Here is a 15516-nt window from a genome sequence, read left to right on the forward strand (position 1 = left end):
AATATGGGGGCCCCATGTGAACAAAAGTTGGGAAAATCGACACATTTTTATTTATATTATTTAGTTAGTAAGTACACGAAACACTCGAAAATAGTAGACACTAGACACTGACAGTCGAATGACATTTCAACATGGCGACCGTAGTTACTATTTTTGCCACTTCACAGATTAGTTGGTAGTTATTAATATATTTCTCTTTCTAAGTCTAGTATTATGATAATACAAAACTACCAGATACTGATATAAGGAATTTAGCCATCCCTAAGCTATCATCTTGTAGGTACTCTGTATTTTGGTTAATAGTCCCCGCACGGATTTTGACTAATGTTATTTATATTAAATTAATAATAAAAAGAGTTATGGTAGGTATCATTATTCACCAGACTAAACAGTTTTATCACTTGTGTTTTAGAACACTCGCATACTTATTGTGGCACCTCGTATATTGATGATCGTTGATTGAATACGGCTGTACAGGCCGAAATTGTTATTGAACGTTATTGAACCCTTTGCCTATCCTAATAATGGACGAAGAAACCAAAAAATAAAATAACGAATGTCGCAAACGTCAGTTAATTTTAGCGCGCACCTTAAAATTTCACTCTCATCATTTGTTCATAACGCGCCGAAAGAAGTATTACAAACATTTTTAAAATATTTATGTTTCAATGCATATCATCCTAACACGTCATACGATGTAGTTTTTTTAATATAGACCCACTGGAACTACGCCGAAACCAACAAGATGTAATGTTTCTACATCCTTTATTGTCAGGCAATACAAACTGTTCAGAATCATTGAGTGTCCTATCGTTTGATGTACCACAATATAGAACACGTCATACGAAACTCCTGGTTGCACCACGTACTAAAACTAACTATTATAAAAGCTCGATTATATGCGCGATTCAAAATAACTACAATAATAACTTCTGGATATCTTCATATTAGAAAAGGATAAATTTAAACGTGAAATTATTAAATAACACTAGTCTAAAGCAGTGTCATACTCATTTGTTTAAAATATATACATATTTTTATCTATCTACTAAACACACACATACCTTTCACACCCACACACAAACATACACACAGAAAATATGAAACACAAAAGGCAGTTGTTCTGTAATATAGCTTGTTGTAAAACTTAAGAATTATGTTTTACATTATTGTTTATTAACGTTTACCTACTGTAACGCTGTTGATTACCCATAAATACAATAAACAATTTATGTTTTTAAAGTGATAACCTCACTTCTAGGATTAATACACAAATAAAATTTGAAAAAGAAAATTTTATGAGAGTCGAACAAAGCATAAAAGATTTTATGACGATACGACACTCGAGCGGTTAGCTCAGTTGGTTAGAGCACCAGCACGGAACGCCGGAGGTCGTGGGTTCGAGTCCCACATCGTTCATAAAATTTTGGTTTTCAAATTTTATTTGTGAAATAAAATAAATTAATAAATAGACATTATTAACGCATTTGTATAAAGCTTATGATTGTGAGTGAAGCTCGATACTTACCTAAATTTCAGTACGTACATGTTGTGTTTTGACGAAATATACTTGATCGTTTATACAAATAAGCCACGAATAGGAAAGAACCTAAAATTGAACCCTGTGATACACCCATTCGCATTGCTGCACTGCATTGAATTTGCTGCTTTATTTAAAGCTTTATCTTGAACACCTTAACAGAACAAAATAACTTCCAGAATAACTTATGTAGGTACCTAGTCAGTCAAATTTTACTCGTGCAGTTAGATGATCCACAGAGCGGTTACAGAGCTATGTGATGTTAAATTAAAATTTAGCTTTATTCAATTGGGCCAAAAAAATACACAAAAATTGTTCATTTTACCATTTAGGTACCACCACTTCGAAAAAGGTTGAGCTTCGTCTTTTCCAACTTTTATCACCAAAATATATATAAGTGCTAGTATTTACTGGAGAATACTAGATTAGGATAGGTGCTGTTGCCTATTTATGATCAACAAAATTACTGAAGCTATTTGGAGCTCGACAGGGAAGGGAATTAAGTTTTCTTCAACTTGGTATCGAACTTTTTCAGGAAATGCTAATTTATTGTAACTTTTTCTAACTCAACATCAAAAACAGCATTTACGAAACTCATTCTGCACCCTTTGCTAAACATGAACCTTCTTAGCTCCTAGTGACTGAACAATTCTATTATTTTACAATATTACCAATATTACCGACCAAAAAACTCTTCTGTAAGTGCTGCAATATATAAAAACCTGAAAACTGTGATAAGTGCAATTTACATAACGTAAGATCAAAAGAGAGAATATGACTTCAATTACGCAAATTGTATTTTTAAGTAAACTGCTATTTTGTAAAAAATCAAACTAGTTTTTGAAAAATTAACTCATAATATTTTTTATTATATTAACTTATTTAAAATAATAATACATTCTATGTACATTTTTACAAATTGTATCAATATAAAAGATATGAAATATAATACAAAATTATCCTAAAAATTCAAATCATTTTACCATTATATTTACAATCTTAATATTCGATATTTTCGATATTTATATTAAGTACTATTGAGATTACATTATGCTTGCTACTACATAGCTTTGACACCTTGTTTCATACTACTTTGTATCACTGCTTCACTGGTCTCCACTTCGTTACTAATAGGAGTAACTCGCACCTAAAATTAAGTATTTTTGTATTAATGTTATGGCAACATTCATTTTTTGGATTATTCACTAAATAAACAACTATTTACCTCTAGTTTAAGGTTGGGCATTGGCCTCCAATCTCCACCAAGCTCTAATAATACTCTATCTAAAGTGTCAACAAGTCTGTCAGCATCTTGTGTTGTGAATACCATCGGTGGTTTGAATTTCAGTACATTACTGTCTGGTCCATCTCGACTAATCAAAATCTTTTCTTCTCTCATCCTGAAATGTATCTATGCATAATTAAAAATGTTACAAAAAAAAGGTTGAAGTTAACCTATCAAAAACCATATCGGCCACTTCCGACGAAAACTAGACATTTACCTAAACTTACATTTGAAACCGTTTTTTACAGGCAAACACAAATTTCCAGGTGATACGAAGGTGAACATGATGACCGATTTAATCTCCGCAGTATGAAGATAAGAGACGTCGCTTAGGTATACTTCTTATGCGACCATTTTTGAAGTGAAACGTCTTTATTGACGTATGAGACAAATTTTATAGCGAATCGTCACGATTTTCGGTTACACGCCATGTTGTTATTGTTTTAAGTGCAACACTGACTGACAACTCTGTCATTTAAAGTTTTAATAATACATGGAATATTCTTGAATGGAATTCGAAATAAAAAATAGGTGAAAAATAATGTCTACTAGACTCACAGTCATAATAATTAAGCAGAACCACTACCATAATATGGTGCTCATGCCACAACTAAGCAATTATTAGAATGTGGTGTTTGTTACCTTATGTGAATTGTCATAGTTACCTATTAACAACGTGCTTAGCCTCCACTGTGGCTGGAGTTCTCGTCTCTCTATCTGTCACAAGTTCAACTCCCACAAACAGTCCTCGACCACGAACGTCGCCGATGAGCCGGTGCTTGTGCTTGAGGCCTTCACACCGAGATAACAAGTGGTTACCGACGCGATTCGCGCGTTCCATTAGTCGTTCTTCTTCTATGACATCTAGAACTGCGTTTGCGATAGCACAGGAGACTGGGTTTCCACCGTACTGAAAATAAACAGTAAAGATACAATCGCTAATCAAATTATAACAGATTTTAAGTTTTTGTATAGTACTATTTAACAAGAATTATCAAGAAGTACAAGATTGCCATAATTTCAAGTTCCCATTGTGGCAACTTTTTTGACGATATGCTTGCAAAGATGGGGATCTTCCGTAGAAGTCGTAGTCTTGGGTGACTTCTAGTCCCATGTTTGAGTCACGTACCACAGTCTAGGCAAAGTTGTCTTTGCATAATTTTACATTGCCATATGATCAGCCCAAGCTCGTTAATTTTGCCATCTTTCAGACAGAGATGTTTTTCCCATCCCAGGATCGCAGCGCTTGTACCTTTGCAATGGATAATATGACACTACAAAGCATGAATATTTTCATGTTACGTTAGTGAAAGCAGCAGATGTCTGAAAACAACACTTGTTTCGATCCTGGGCTGAGACTTGACATAGATGATTCAAACTGCAAAGTTCATCAGACAATAATATTTAGGTCATCGAAATCAGCCAGCGAGTTGTATGGCCAAACCAAATGGCTTCGACTATACTAGGGGTCTACAATGGAGCAAGATAAATCTTCCAGTCGGCCCACATTCAAGTGCAATAATAAGGCGCTGGTCCGTTAAAATTAGACTTCATTGCTCCAAATTCTGGTGCGGTGCACCTCAGTATCATTTCGAACCATAATAAGAGCGTGTACGACAAAGATCGTGTTTATTCAATTATAATAAAACCTATATTGATGTGTGTTACGAAATTTACATAAAAAACGTTTATTTGGTAAAGGTACTAAAAATAAATGACTTTCTCAATGGTACTACAGATTGGGAATGGGGCGACGCACGCAAGCTATTTAATTAATAATTTTTGTGTTATAAAATTCTTGCAACCGTTCGTCTCAGATTTTAGGCATATATTTTCGAATTAGAGATACATTTTAACATTAAATATGTTATTTAAAATCTTACTTTGAATAAAAATATTTTAACTGGAACACATAAATTAGTCAAATATTGGCATTCAAAGACAAAGCAAAATAATACTTCATTATTGATGTCTATCAAGATGTCTATTTATAATAAATAAGGGCAACCAATTACTAATATCTATTAACACGTGACGTCATGACCCTGTTTACTTAATTTGACTTGGCGTGGCTTTTATCTCATTACCGAATCAGGATGTTTTTTTCGTCAAGTAAGAAGCTGTAGTAGATGTATGACTAAGATAAGATACCATTAAAGCATCAGGTATTAATTGGGAAAGTTAAAGTTGTAAATAATGAAATGATACCAATGTGATGCCATATAATTCTATTGACAACTACCTATATTTTTATATTACAGCAAACGGGCAGCTTAGGTACGTAATAAAAGGGGAAATTAGCCGCGGAACCAACATTTGGAATACCAGAGATCAAGAGTATTTGAAGAGGGAGAAGTTGCTGCACGTTTGACGGCCGTAGTATCAGTTTGAGCAAACTGCAGCGGGAAAATAATCCGACAAAGTGGCTGCGCGAGGTAAAAAGTTTCTTGCTGAAAGCGTGGTCGTAAAATGCCAGACATCAACGCAATGGGGGTGAAATTTGGCTTTTCGACGTGATATACAGTGGCGATATTCAGCTGTTATATTTCATGTTGCCGTGACTCATATGGAGTTACATGAAATATTATTTTCTTTTTCGTGATTTTATGTTTTTTTTTTATTTTGTGGTTATGCTCCCTATAATGAAAATGGATACACTCAGTTATTAGGTTATTAGATCTATTTGTGTGATCATAGAGTGATTATTACATTCCCAAGGTGTCTTGGCTCGAGTTTTTATGGCCCTTAAGTTCAATCAAGTGATTTTCAGGGATAATGTCTTGACACACCGCCACACACATACCTAAGTACGCCAGACATTTTGTGGTGCGCATCATTAGTAAAGGCGCTGGAGACCTCAAGGAGGACATTTACAGTATTTTTTTGCAGTTAGTGTACTTGTGTCATCATCATCATCAGGCGGAAGACGTCCACTGCTGGACAAAGGCTTCCCCCAAAGATTTCCACGATGATCAGTCCTGCGCTGCCCTCACCCAACGTATTCCGGCGATCTTGACCAGATCGTCGGTCCATCCTGTGGGGGGCCTACCAACACTGCGTCTTCCGTTACGTGGATCGCCATTCAAGGGTTTACTGTCCCAACGGCCATCTGTTCGTCGAACTATATGCCCTAACTATTTGTATCTTAATGACATAAAATTAATTTTATTTTATTACAAGCAATATCAGAGCTTATTGCTCGAGGTAGCATCCTACGCTTAGATAGGTATATATTTCTATTTAAAATAGAATCAAATATAATAGAATCTAAACAAATATAATGAAATATAATAATTACCGTATTAAAATATTCGATACCCGTATCGGCAAAGCTTCTCGCAATTTCTGGAGTGGTAATAACCGCAGCGACTGGATGGCCGTTGCCCATTGGTTTGCCCATAGTCACAATGTCGGGGATCACATCCTGAGTTTCAAATGCCCACATGTGAGATCCAACACGACCAAATCCAACTTGGACTTCATCAGCTATACATACTCCACCAGCTTCCCGAACATATCTAAAAAATTAAATTTCTTCTTACATCACATAAGTCACAAGTTATTCAAATAAAGAGAGAGCCCTTTTTATTCCTTCGGTTATACTGCGGAAAATACTGAACCGATCGGAATAGTACTTATACCAAAAGATGTAGCATGTTTCGGAGAACGTTTTAGTGTATAAAATTGGTGATTATTTACCGGGAACCTATATTTTTTGAACTTGGAAATACCTATATATTCGCAATACAAATTATTCATTCAAAGACATATCGTTACAAACGAGTATGACAATTCATACAATGAGCGAGCGGGGTACTTAATTTACATGGCAAAACAACGTTTGCCGATCAGCAGTTGTAATAATGTTATATATTTATATCTTACAACCTCAATATATGTCGGTCTCAGTGAGTCATACATCTTTGTGCCGTTTGGTGTCGAGACACTTGGCCTGTGGGGCCAGAGGCGTGGAGAATGTACAAAGATCTATCTTCGCGCCTCAACAAGGCTATGGAGACTCAAGCGCTGGCAGCTATTTCGGTCAACGGATCAACCTAGCTATCCAACGCGGAAATGCTGCTTCCACGCAATGATAGTTTTCATTTTATGTTGTCATAGTATTGTAAATATAGTTAAAATATCTGTTTTGTTCGAATAAATACACTAACCTCAGAATACAGGACGAACTCTGTATTCTGAGGTTACCTTACTTCTTTATTTCGTTTGAAATATAGTTTACCAGTAGGAGGCTCCTTTGCACAGGATGCCGGCTAGATTATGGCGACCACAACGACGCCTATTTCTGCCGTGAAGCAGTAATGTGTAAGCATTACTGTGTTCGGTCTGAAGGGCGCCATAGCTAGTGAAATTACTGGGCAAATGAGATCTAACATCGTATGTCTCAAGGTGACGAGCGCAGTTGTAGTGCTGCATTGTAATCACCTGAACATCCTGCTCGTCTCGTCCCTTATTTTCACTACAAAAAAGTTTTCTTAAACAAAATCCAATATACTTACTCATAAGCACGCTTTAGGTAACCATCGGGCGGTATGATTTGTCCCCCACAACTTTGCAAACTCTCTGCAATGAAAGCACAAATTCCACCGTTTTCCTGAGAAGCTTCATTACAGATCTTTCCAATCTCATCTGCGTATAATCTCCCTAATTCTTCTTCACAATTTGAATCCCGTGTATACTGGTATTTTCCTCGGTATACATCAGGAACGGAAGCCTGCGTAAAAGAATAACTTATGATATTCATATTCTACTTCCTCAGAAATATTTGTGAAGCTAATACGATTCGTTTTAATAAGAATAAATAATAACGAAATAAAAGAACAAATGTTACCCCTTAATAATAACTCCTTATATATTAGGAAATAAAGGAAAAACATGAACCATAAACGTAGTCATAACTCCATATTTTGCTCATATCGCCTACCCGATACGCACCATCTTGATGTATATTACAAAGTAGCAACCCAAAATTGTCCTTTCTGATTATGACACGAATAATATAATACTTGAGCGAAAATACGGATAACTGCTCATCGACTTTTGTTACGTATCGAGTCACTTCCAATAAATGTAAATGATACATTTAAAAACTCGAAATAAAATTACTAATATTATATTAGCTACAGGCGCGGTCATACCTCAATATCCACAAAAATTGGATTCTTAGAGAGTCGATTACAACATTACGCAATGAAAATATTCCGACGCAAAAAATACATTACAAAAAGAAGGACTTAAAGAAAAATTTGATCCGAATAGAATATTTATATATAACTTGAAATATCCAATATTTTTTTTTAAAGTTGCTTCCTTTGGAGTTCAAAATCTCTGAATTTTCAACGATAACAACATTCTTTTTTTAAGGAATTTAATAGACTATATTATGTCATATATATAACTATTAAACCGAACAATTATTCAATTTAATATGTATAGTATTTTGAATAAACAAAATAAAACCAGTAAAATAAATGCCCATTTGCAGCTTAGCCACATGATCAAGACAAATATTGTACTTTTAGTTGTAGCTTTTACAATCCTAGTCAGTCCGCGCCTTAAGATCTAACTTTTAATTTATAAAATGGTGGAGTAGCCACGGCAACTCACCACATGAACCCACTCTGGCTTCTCGGGGCCTCCCGGTAGGTTCAGTTTGTATGGAGACACATCAATCATAGAAGTAAGATGGCCATGATACGCGCTGGAACAAAATGGCGCTAGTAGCACCCCAACATAGGACCCCAACCCAACACACTGCACGCATCATCAGTCTCTCGTCTCTACCATTGTTGGCAAGTTAGTTAATTGAGATATTATTCATAGGAAAAATATTATATATCGAAAAACGTATTTAAGAAAAATCTTTTTTAAAAGATACCAAATATTAAGAACACACTACAAAGATTGCAGAGTTGTTTTAATAACCAAACCTTTTCAAACTACGAAGTTTTGGACGATATGATATTCATATCTATAGAAATAACTTGATCTGTGAGTTTTATATCGTAACCGCATTCTTTATAGCGCTTCCTTATATTTATATTAAGAACAGCAACTTTTATATCAAAAGAAAACTAATTTAAAGCCAACAGATTCACTCGACATTTTCGTACTAACAAACACCGTAAGTTATGCTTTGTTGATACTTACTGGTCAAGAGTGATCACATGCTTCTTCTTGGTATGGACACGAGCCAATCTGAGAGCCAGGTCGTTTGCTTCAGACCCTGAGTTGACGAAGAAGCACACTGATAGTGGAGCTGGCAAAGTATTCACCAGTCTCTCCGCTAAGACTACAATCTCGTCATGTAGATATCTGTTGTTTGTTGATATCAAGGACATTTGGTTCCTGCCAGCTTCTACCACATGAGGATGGCAATGTCCCACTGTAACAAACAAAACAATTATCACCGTAAGAGTGTTATCAACATTGAGGTGAGTTTGTACATATAATTATTGCGTATGACCTAATTGTGTCTGTGTGTAGCGCATGACCTAATTGCCTTTGTGTAAAGAAAAATACTACGCATCTGATAGCTCCTATTAAATTAGCAAGTCTTGTATAAAAATACATTGTTTTCTTAACTATCTCAGAAACGACTAAAGATTTGGATCCAATTATGAATTTTATATAAGGTTTATATGTATACTTATATAAATAATATAAGGTTTTACTTTGTTAAATCTATTTAAATAAATAAACATTTACAAAAAAACCTTCTGGAAAAAAGTGATTTAAAAAAAATTAACGTCTTTCCCATAATTAATATTAATGGTACCTAATACATAAAAATATATAAAAGTATAAATTTATTATCTAATTCGATTTTATCATCGAATGTGACGAGAAAATGAACCGATCAAAGCTCAGATATTACGGTTATCAATGTTTGTACTCCAAAACGTCTGGACCTTAGATCTTTATACGTCTAGATAAACTATGAGAGCTGTGAAAACATCGAAAAAAAATAGACTATAGCACTAGCCTCTATTTTGAGCAATGCACGCACACTAACACAAAGTCGCGGGTGTAAGACGTTTGACGTTTGTCACGCACACTAAAGCATTAAATCTGGCCTGTTTTTATCGGTTGTCTAACAGCAAGAGACATATAAGTAAATTATCTAAGAACGGACCATTTTCAATGAAATTTTGGTCAGTCTTTAAATTAACCCAACGAATGTTCCTGTGAAGTCGATTTTGGCATTGTTACTACACTACCAATATAACACCACTACTAAGTTTAACTCGATTAAACTTGTGTACTTCTAAGTAATATACAAAGTTTAATAAAACATGTTTAATAACGCCACCACGACAAGTCAAATCAACGCTCACTATTCACTTTTTCCTATTACCCAACTTCGCGAGAAAATAATTAAATCACTTTTCTCATCTCATTGCCATAATATGATACTACGCGAAAAAGATTTTGCTTTGTGAGATTCTTTTTGGAATTTTTTTTTTTATGAAATTAAGGGATGAGACGAGCAGAACATTCAGCTGATGGTAATTGATATGCACTGCCCATTACAATGCAGTGCCGCCCAGGGTTCTTGAAAAACCCAAATATTCTGAGTGGCACTGCAATTGCGCTCGTCACCTTGAGACATAAGTTGTCAAGTCTCATTTGCCCAGTAATTTCACTGCTAAGGCGCCGTTCAGATCGAAGCACAGTAATTTTTACACTTTACTGCTTCACAGCAGAAATAGGCACCGTATAATAATAAACTGGCCGGCATCCTGTGCAGAGGAGCCTCCCACTGGTACAAAGGAGCCTCCTACTAGTAAATATATTTAATTAAAATTATTACAATTCTATCACAAATCATAAGAAATGTTACGTTACATAATGTAAGATGATACCAAAACACATACAATACAAGGTATTATAATTGCTATAGGTAACATAATTATTGGATATCTCTTCTGAGCCCTGCCAATTAAGGATAAGATATCATAGACATCGTTTCTTCATCTATATCAATATCAGATCAAATATTAGTTTACGATCCAAAAAGGTTTATCTCAATTATATTTACTTGGAGCGGTTGGAGTTTTTGTTGGACTTAACTTTAATTTATAATTTCATGTTTATAAGCACGTGCTCTTAATTATATTTCATATATTACACCCACTGACCTGTATAAAAACCACTGAACAGGCTGTTCCATATATTTGACAGCAAATTTTTGTGCCTATTGGAAGCGCCACTCGCAAGCGTCCAGAGAACTAATTTTGACGTATAATACAAGTGGCTGCGAGAGAAGCATACAATACTCTGAAGTATTTTTGTATTTTGAATCAATTTCGTTCGTTTTCCGTGCTATTTATTCTTCAGGGATCAACGTAATAAAGTGCACATTTTTTTTTATAAATAGTTTTCCTATAGATGTTTGTTTAGCTGCGGTTGTGATCACTAGTTTTAGTTCCGCAGAATCTCGCTACATGGCCAACAGCGCCAAACTGGCGTTTTACACCTTTTAATTACACCTAAAAACATATCTGCTCTCTGAGTAGAGTCCTGTCTAAACGCTTGGAGATTCAATCATATGTATTAGTAAAACACTGCTATTTTAACATAAATCTTTAGGTATGTGAACTATTTAGGATATAATTATTTTATAATCTTCATTTGATGTTATATCAATTAACATAGTTCTATTTATTCAACACATAGACTAAATTTTATTTATTTTCTTTTCCTCTTTTCGACAGTATTAAACAATAAAAATTTTAAATTGCTAGATTTCGACAAAGATAATATATGTATTCTTCGTGGTAGAACACGACCAATACTGCTTACGCTACCGTTATAGTCAAACTGAATAATCGTTAGTAGTAGAGTTCGTGAGAAGAACACACAAAGAAATCATAGAACGTTTTTGGTGCGCATCATTTCTCGCGCATCTTTCACTTTCTTGTATTTTGAAGCTTTATTATATTATTAAAATTGTTTTTTTATTATACTTTCATAAAGTTAAGTGAAAATTCTATGAATTATGGAAGAATGTGGTGTAAATAATAGTGCCGGAAAATCTGATAAGCACGTGGGTATTAAGTAAGTTACAATTCATACATTAATATGACATGTATTGTATATATAAACATGTGTGCTTTGTATTTATTAAATATTGAATTATAAATATAGTTCATACATATTTATATGAGCTATACACATAATTAAATGTTTAATTTAATATGGAGAGTATACTCGTATATAGCGCATTTCACGCCAAATCGACAATTTTTAAACTAACATATTATTTTATTTTTAAATATCTATATTTTTTTTTAAAGTTAATATGATTTATTTTCTATTAACTATTTTTGTAGTTTTAGTTATGTTAATTAATTATCGAATATAATATAATTATAATGATGTAATCATGTAAAATCTACTTAAATGTAAAAATATTTAATGAATTTTTCGCCGAATAGTCCTAAAAAATGTAAATAAAATAAAAATATATATATTCTTTAACAATTTTAATGAATGCGTTTATTTACCCTTACATATGATGTCGATTTTTTTTATTAATACGCTTTTATTAGCTTCTGCTGTATGTCTGTTTGTAACCGTCTCCATAGGACGTTTTTTTTTAGTACCTGTTCAAAGGCAATCGTTCTTGAGGAGTAAACTCCAGTCGTGCATCGGAGCTGACACACACACTTTTTTTATTTTAAGAGGATTCTACCATAGCGGTTATATAGTTTTTAAGACTTCAAACAAAATTTTAGCTCTATGAAGTACAAAATATGCAAAACAAAAATTTACAAAACTAAATATACTTACAACTAAATTTGATAAAATGTACTAAAAACTGAAGAAGGTTTTTTTTTAATTTATAGCGTTTTATCATGGTAAAAAAATTTCTGAATGTGACTATATTTGAATTTCTAATGTCGGCTTAGCTAAATACTAGATAACTATTTTGTTGTAAACAGTACCTACGTCATTTGTACAAGGGATTTAATTTTTCTAGACACCAAAGCAGCTGATTTAAAAAAAAAACAAATTCTAATAATTAATTTAAGCACACAAAAACTATAAAATTCCTCATATACCCGCGCTTGATTGCTCAGAGCCGCGCGCTCATCTTTATAAAACGAAATTGCATTTTTGTTTTCAAATTCAAATATTTTTATTCAAAATAGGATGTTATATCACTTATTGAACACAAAAACTACCACTCATTCCAAAAAGTATGCCTCAGACCTGAGAAGAACGGGCGCAGGAAATTCAGCGGGATTCTTTTTTTCGTAAAAAATGTGGTTACAAAGTAATATCGTACAATTAAACTGGCCAATCTGTGGTATCATTAAGGCGAAGAGTAAGCAGAAAACACGCAAATATGGTGTTTTCAGACAAGTTTTGTGGTGAAAGTATAGCATTTCGAGCTATGAACACTACTTAATCCTGTTATACATATCCTTAAGTCTTATTTGTAGGTTGCTTATGCTTACTGTTGGTTATAGTTAACATTGCTGAGCCTTTTTGAACTACCACTTTTCTTTGAACTTAAACAAGTTTTTTGGCATGGCGTTACGCATTTTTTTGGTACTTCTTTCAGAAAGGTTATTCTTATAGCTTGTACTTTTTTGTGTAGGTTAATATATTCAGATTAATAGTGAATAACGAGGATTGTAAGCATATAAACTGTTTTCCACGCAAGAATTTTGAAATATTGGCTTTGTTACATAGATCTGTCTGTCTCTGGCATTTAGTGTCGCCTTAAGAAACTCATTTATTTATTTGCCATTCGAATCCTATTAAGTGCAAAATCAGTAAACAAATGAATATAAATTTAAAAGTAAAGGTAATGACTTACCGTGTGCAACATTGTTGATGCAGTCGAGATATCTCTCGCCAGTCTCGTCATACATGAACTGGGCGATACCTCGAACGATTTTCAGTGGAGAAGATCGGAAAAACAACTGGCAGGCAGCTCTGTGAAGATTTACTGTATTAGAACCACGCCCGATATGTGTAGCTCCATTTAACGCTGCCACTAACTCGAGTAATCAATATTTAAAATGCTGCGAAGCTTATTTCTATATCTAAACTTCATTCATTACGATTTTAAAACCCCAATTTGATAGCCATTCAGAATTTAATAAATATTTAATTACCGAAACAATTTTTAAACTAAGCTCTATTTAATCTTTTATATATTCTTTATTTCAATTTGATAATGTTTACTATCAGAAATCTAGAGCTATGTTCTATGTTCAGAATTTGTAATACTTATATAAATTTATTTATGAGTTTTATTATTCGATGCTGCTTTCAACTTATGTAACAAATAGTAAATACCATAATATATGTATACAATAAAATCAACCATATTAAGCTCAAATTTACTGTCCCAAATTGTATTTACATAAAAATAACAACTGTTTTTTAACGATGTAAGGTCGAACAGTTGACGTATGGCCCAGCTATCGTCCCCATCACGAATATTGGAAGGGACTACAGGGCACATCATGCCGTCGAAGATATTTAATATGTAGCAATTTACTTTCATTTGATAAATAAAATTTAGTCTAATACTCACCCTATATATTTTTCCCGTTTCTCTATAGTTTCACACTTTGGCATCGATTGTAAGTAAGCCATTGTTTATCTAGAAAAAATGTACAAATGTAGCTGTTAACATGTTCAGGAGTAAGAAAATAAATATGAAAACGGAATGCAAAATAAAAGAAATAAATGGGTAAAATCCATATTGTCTAATTAATTACGGTGCTAAATTAAATTAAAATCAATTCATGGGGCTCAGAGGCGCGGAAAATGTTCAAAATACTATCTTCGCGCCTCAATAAGGCTACTGGTAACCCAAGCGCTGGCAGCTATTTCGGTCAACGGATCAGCCTTGCGGTAATGCTGCCAGTATTCTTGGTACGCTTCCACGTAATGATAGTTTTAATTTTATTTAGTCATAGTATTGTAAATATAGCTATAAGATTTGTTTGGATTAAAAATAAGTTAATTTATATCAATGTTCTATCTGTTATCACAATTATATTATTAAAGTATGAAATTAAGCACCGTATTTAAAGAATAAATTGAATTAAAAATAATATAATCACTTACTATGGAATAAGAACTACGGCAAGATGTAAAGTCGAGATGACCACCGCACAAGTCACGTGTGACGCCGCAGCAAGCAATGCTACCTTGAGGTAATTGTTAGACAATTATATAGAGGCAACGTCGGCACGCCCTCGCGGCGACCAATGGAAACAAGAACAAACGCGTTATCACTGCACTGATAACACACATGAACATAAAACTAATCGGCCACGCGGCCAGCGCGGTATTAGCATGGAGCGAGCGCATGCATCTTAAGGAGAAGCCACTCAATACCGTCCCATTGGATATAAATAATTTAATTCCAGTCGGAACTGCACTTTATGAGAAACTGGTTGAAATTAAGGCGCGGACTGACGAGGATTGTAAACGCTACAACCAATAGTACTATATTTGTGTTGATCATGTGGCTAAGCTGCAAATGGCCATTTATTTTACTGGTATTCAAAATATACATATTAAATTGAATAATTGTTCGGTTTAAGTTTTTAGAAAAATACTAAGTCTATTAAATTCTTCAAAAAAAGAATGTTGTTATCGCTGAAAATTCAGAGATTTTAAACTCCAAAGTTTATTTTTG

General features: G+C 33.8%; 1 protein-coding gene across 1 annotated transcript; it reads right to left on the reverse strand.

Moving 5' to 3' along the window:
- Window positions 1-2377: 2377 nt before the first annotated feature.
- LOC126967183 (alanine--glyoxylate aminotransferase 2-like) lies at window positions 2378-15082 on the reverse strand. Its single transcript, XM_050811660.1, has 10 exons — window positions 14940-15082; window positions 14401-14469; window positions 13675-13793; window positions 8994-9228; window positions 8451-8544; window positions 7343-7557; window positions 6124-6343; window positions 3491-3735; window positions 2766-2940; window positions 2378-2687 (listed from the first exon to the last, which is right to left on the reverse strand). Exons 2-10 carry the CDS (start codon window positions 14460-14462, stop codon window positions 2601-2603), a joined length of 1452 nt encoding a protein of 483 aa, XP_050667617.1. The 5' UTR covers window positions 14463-14469; window positions 14940-15082; the 3' UTR covers window positions 2378-2600.
- Window positions 15083-15516: the final 434 nt, after the last annotated feature.

The sequence above is a fragment of the Leptidea sinapis genome, chromosome 12 (assembly GCF_905404315.1).
Source record: "Leptidea sinapis chromosome 12, ilLepSina1.1, whole genome shotgun sequence".
Lineage (NCBI taxonomy): Eukaryota > Metazoa > Arthropoda > Insecta > Lepidoptera > Pieridae > Leptidea > Leptidea sinapis.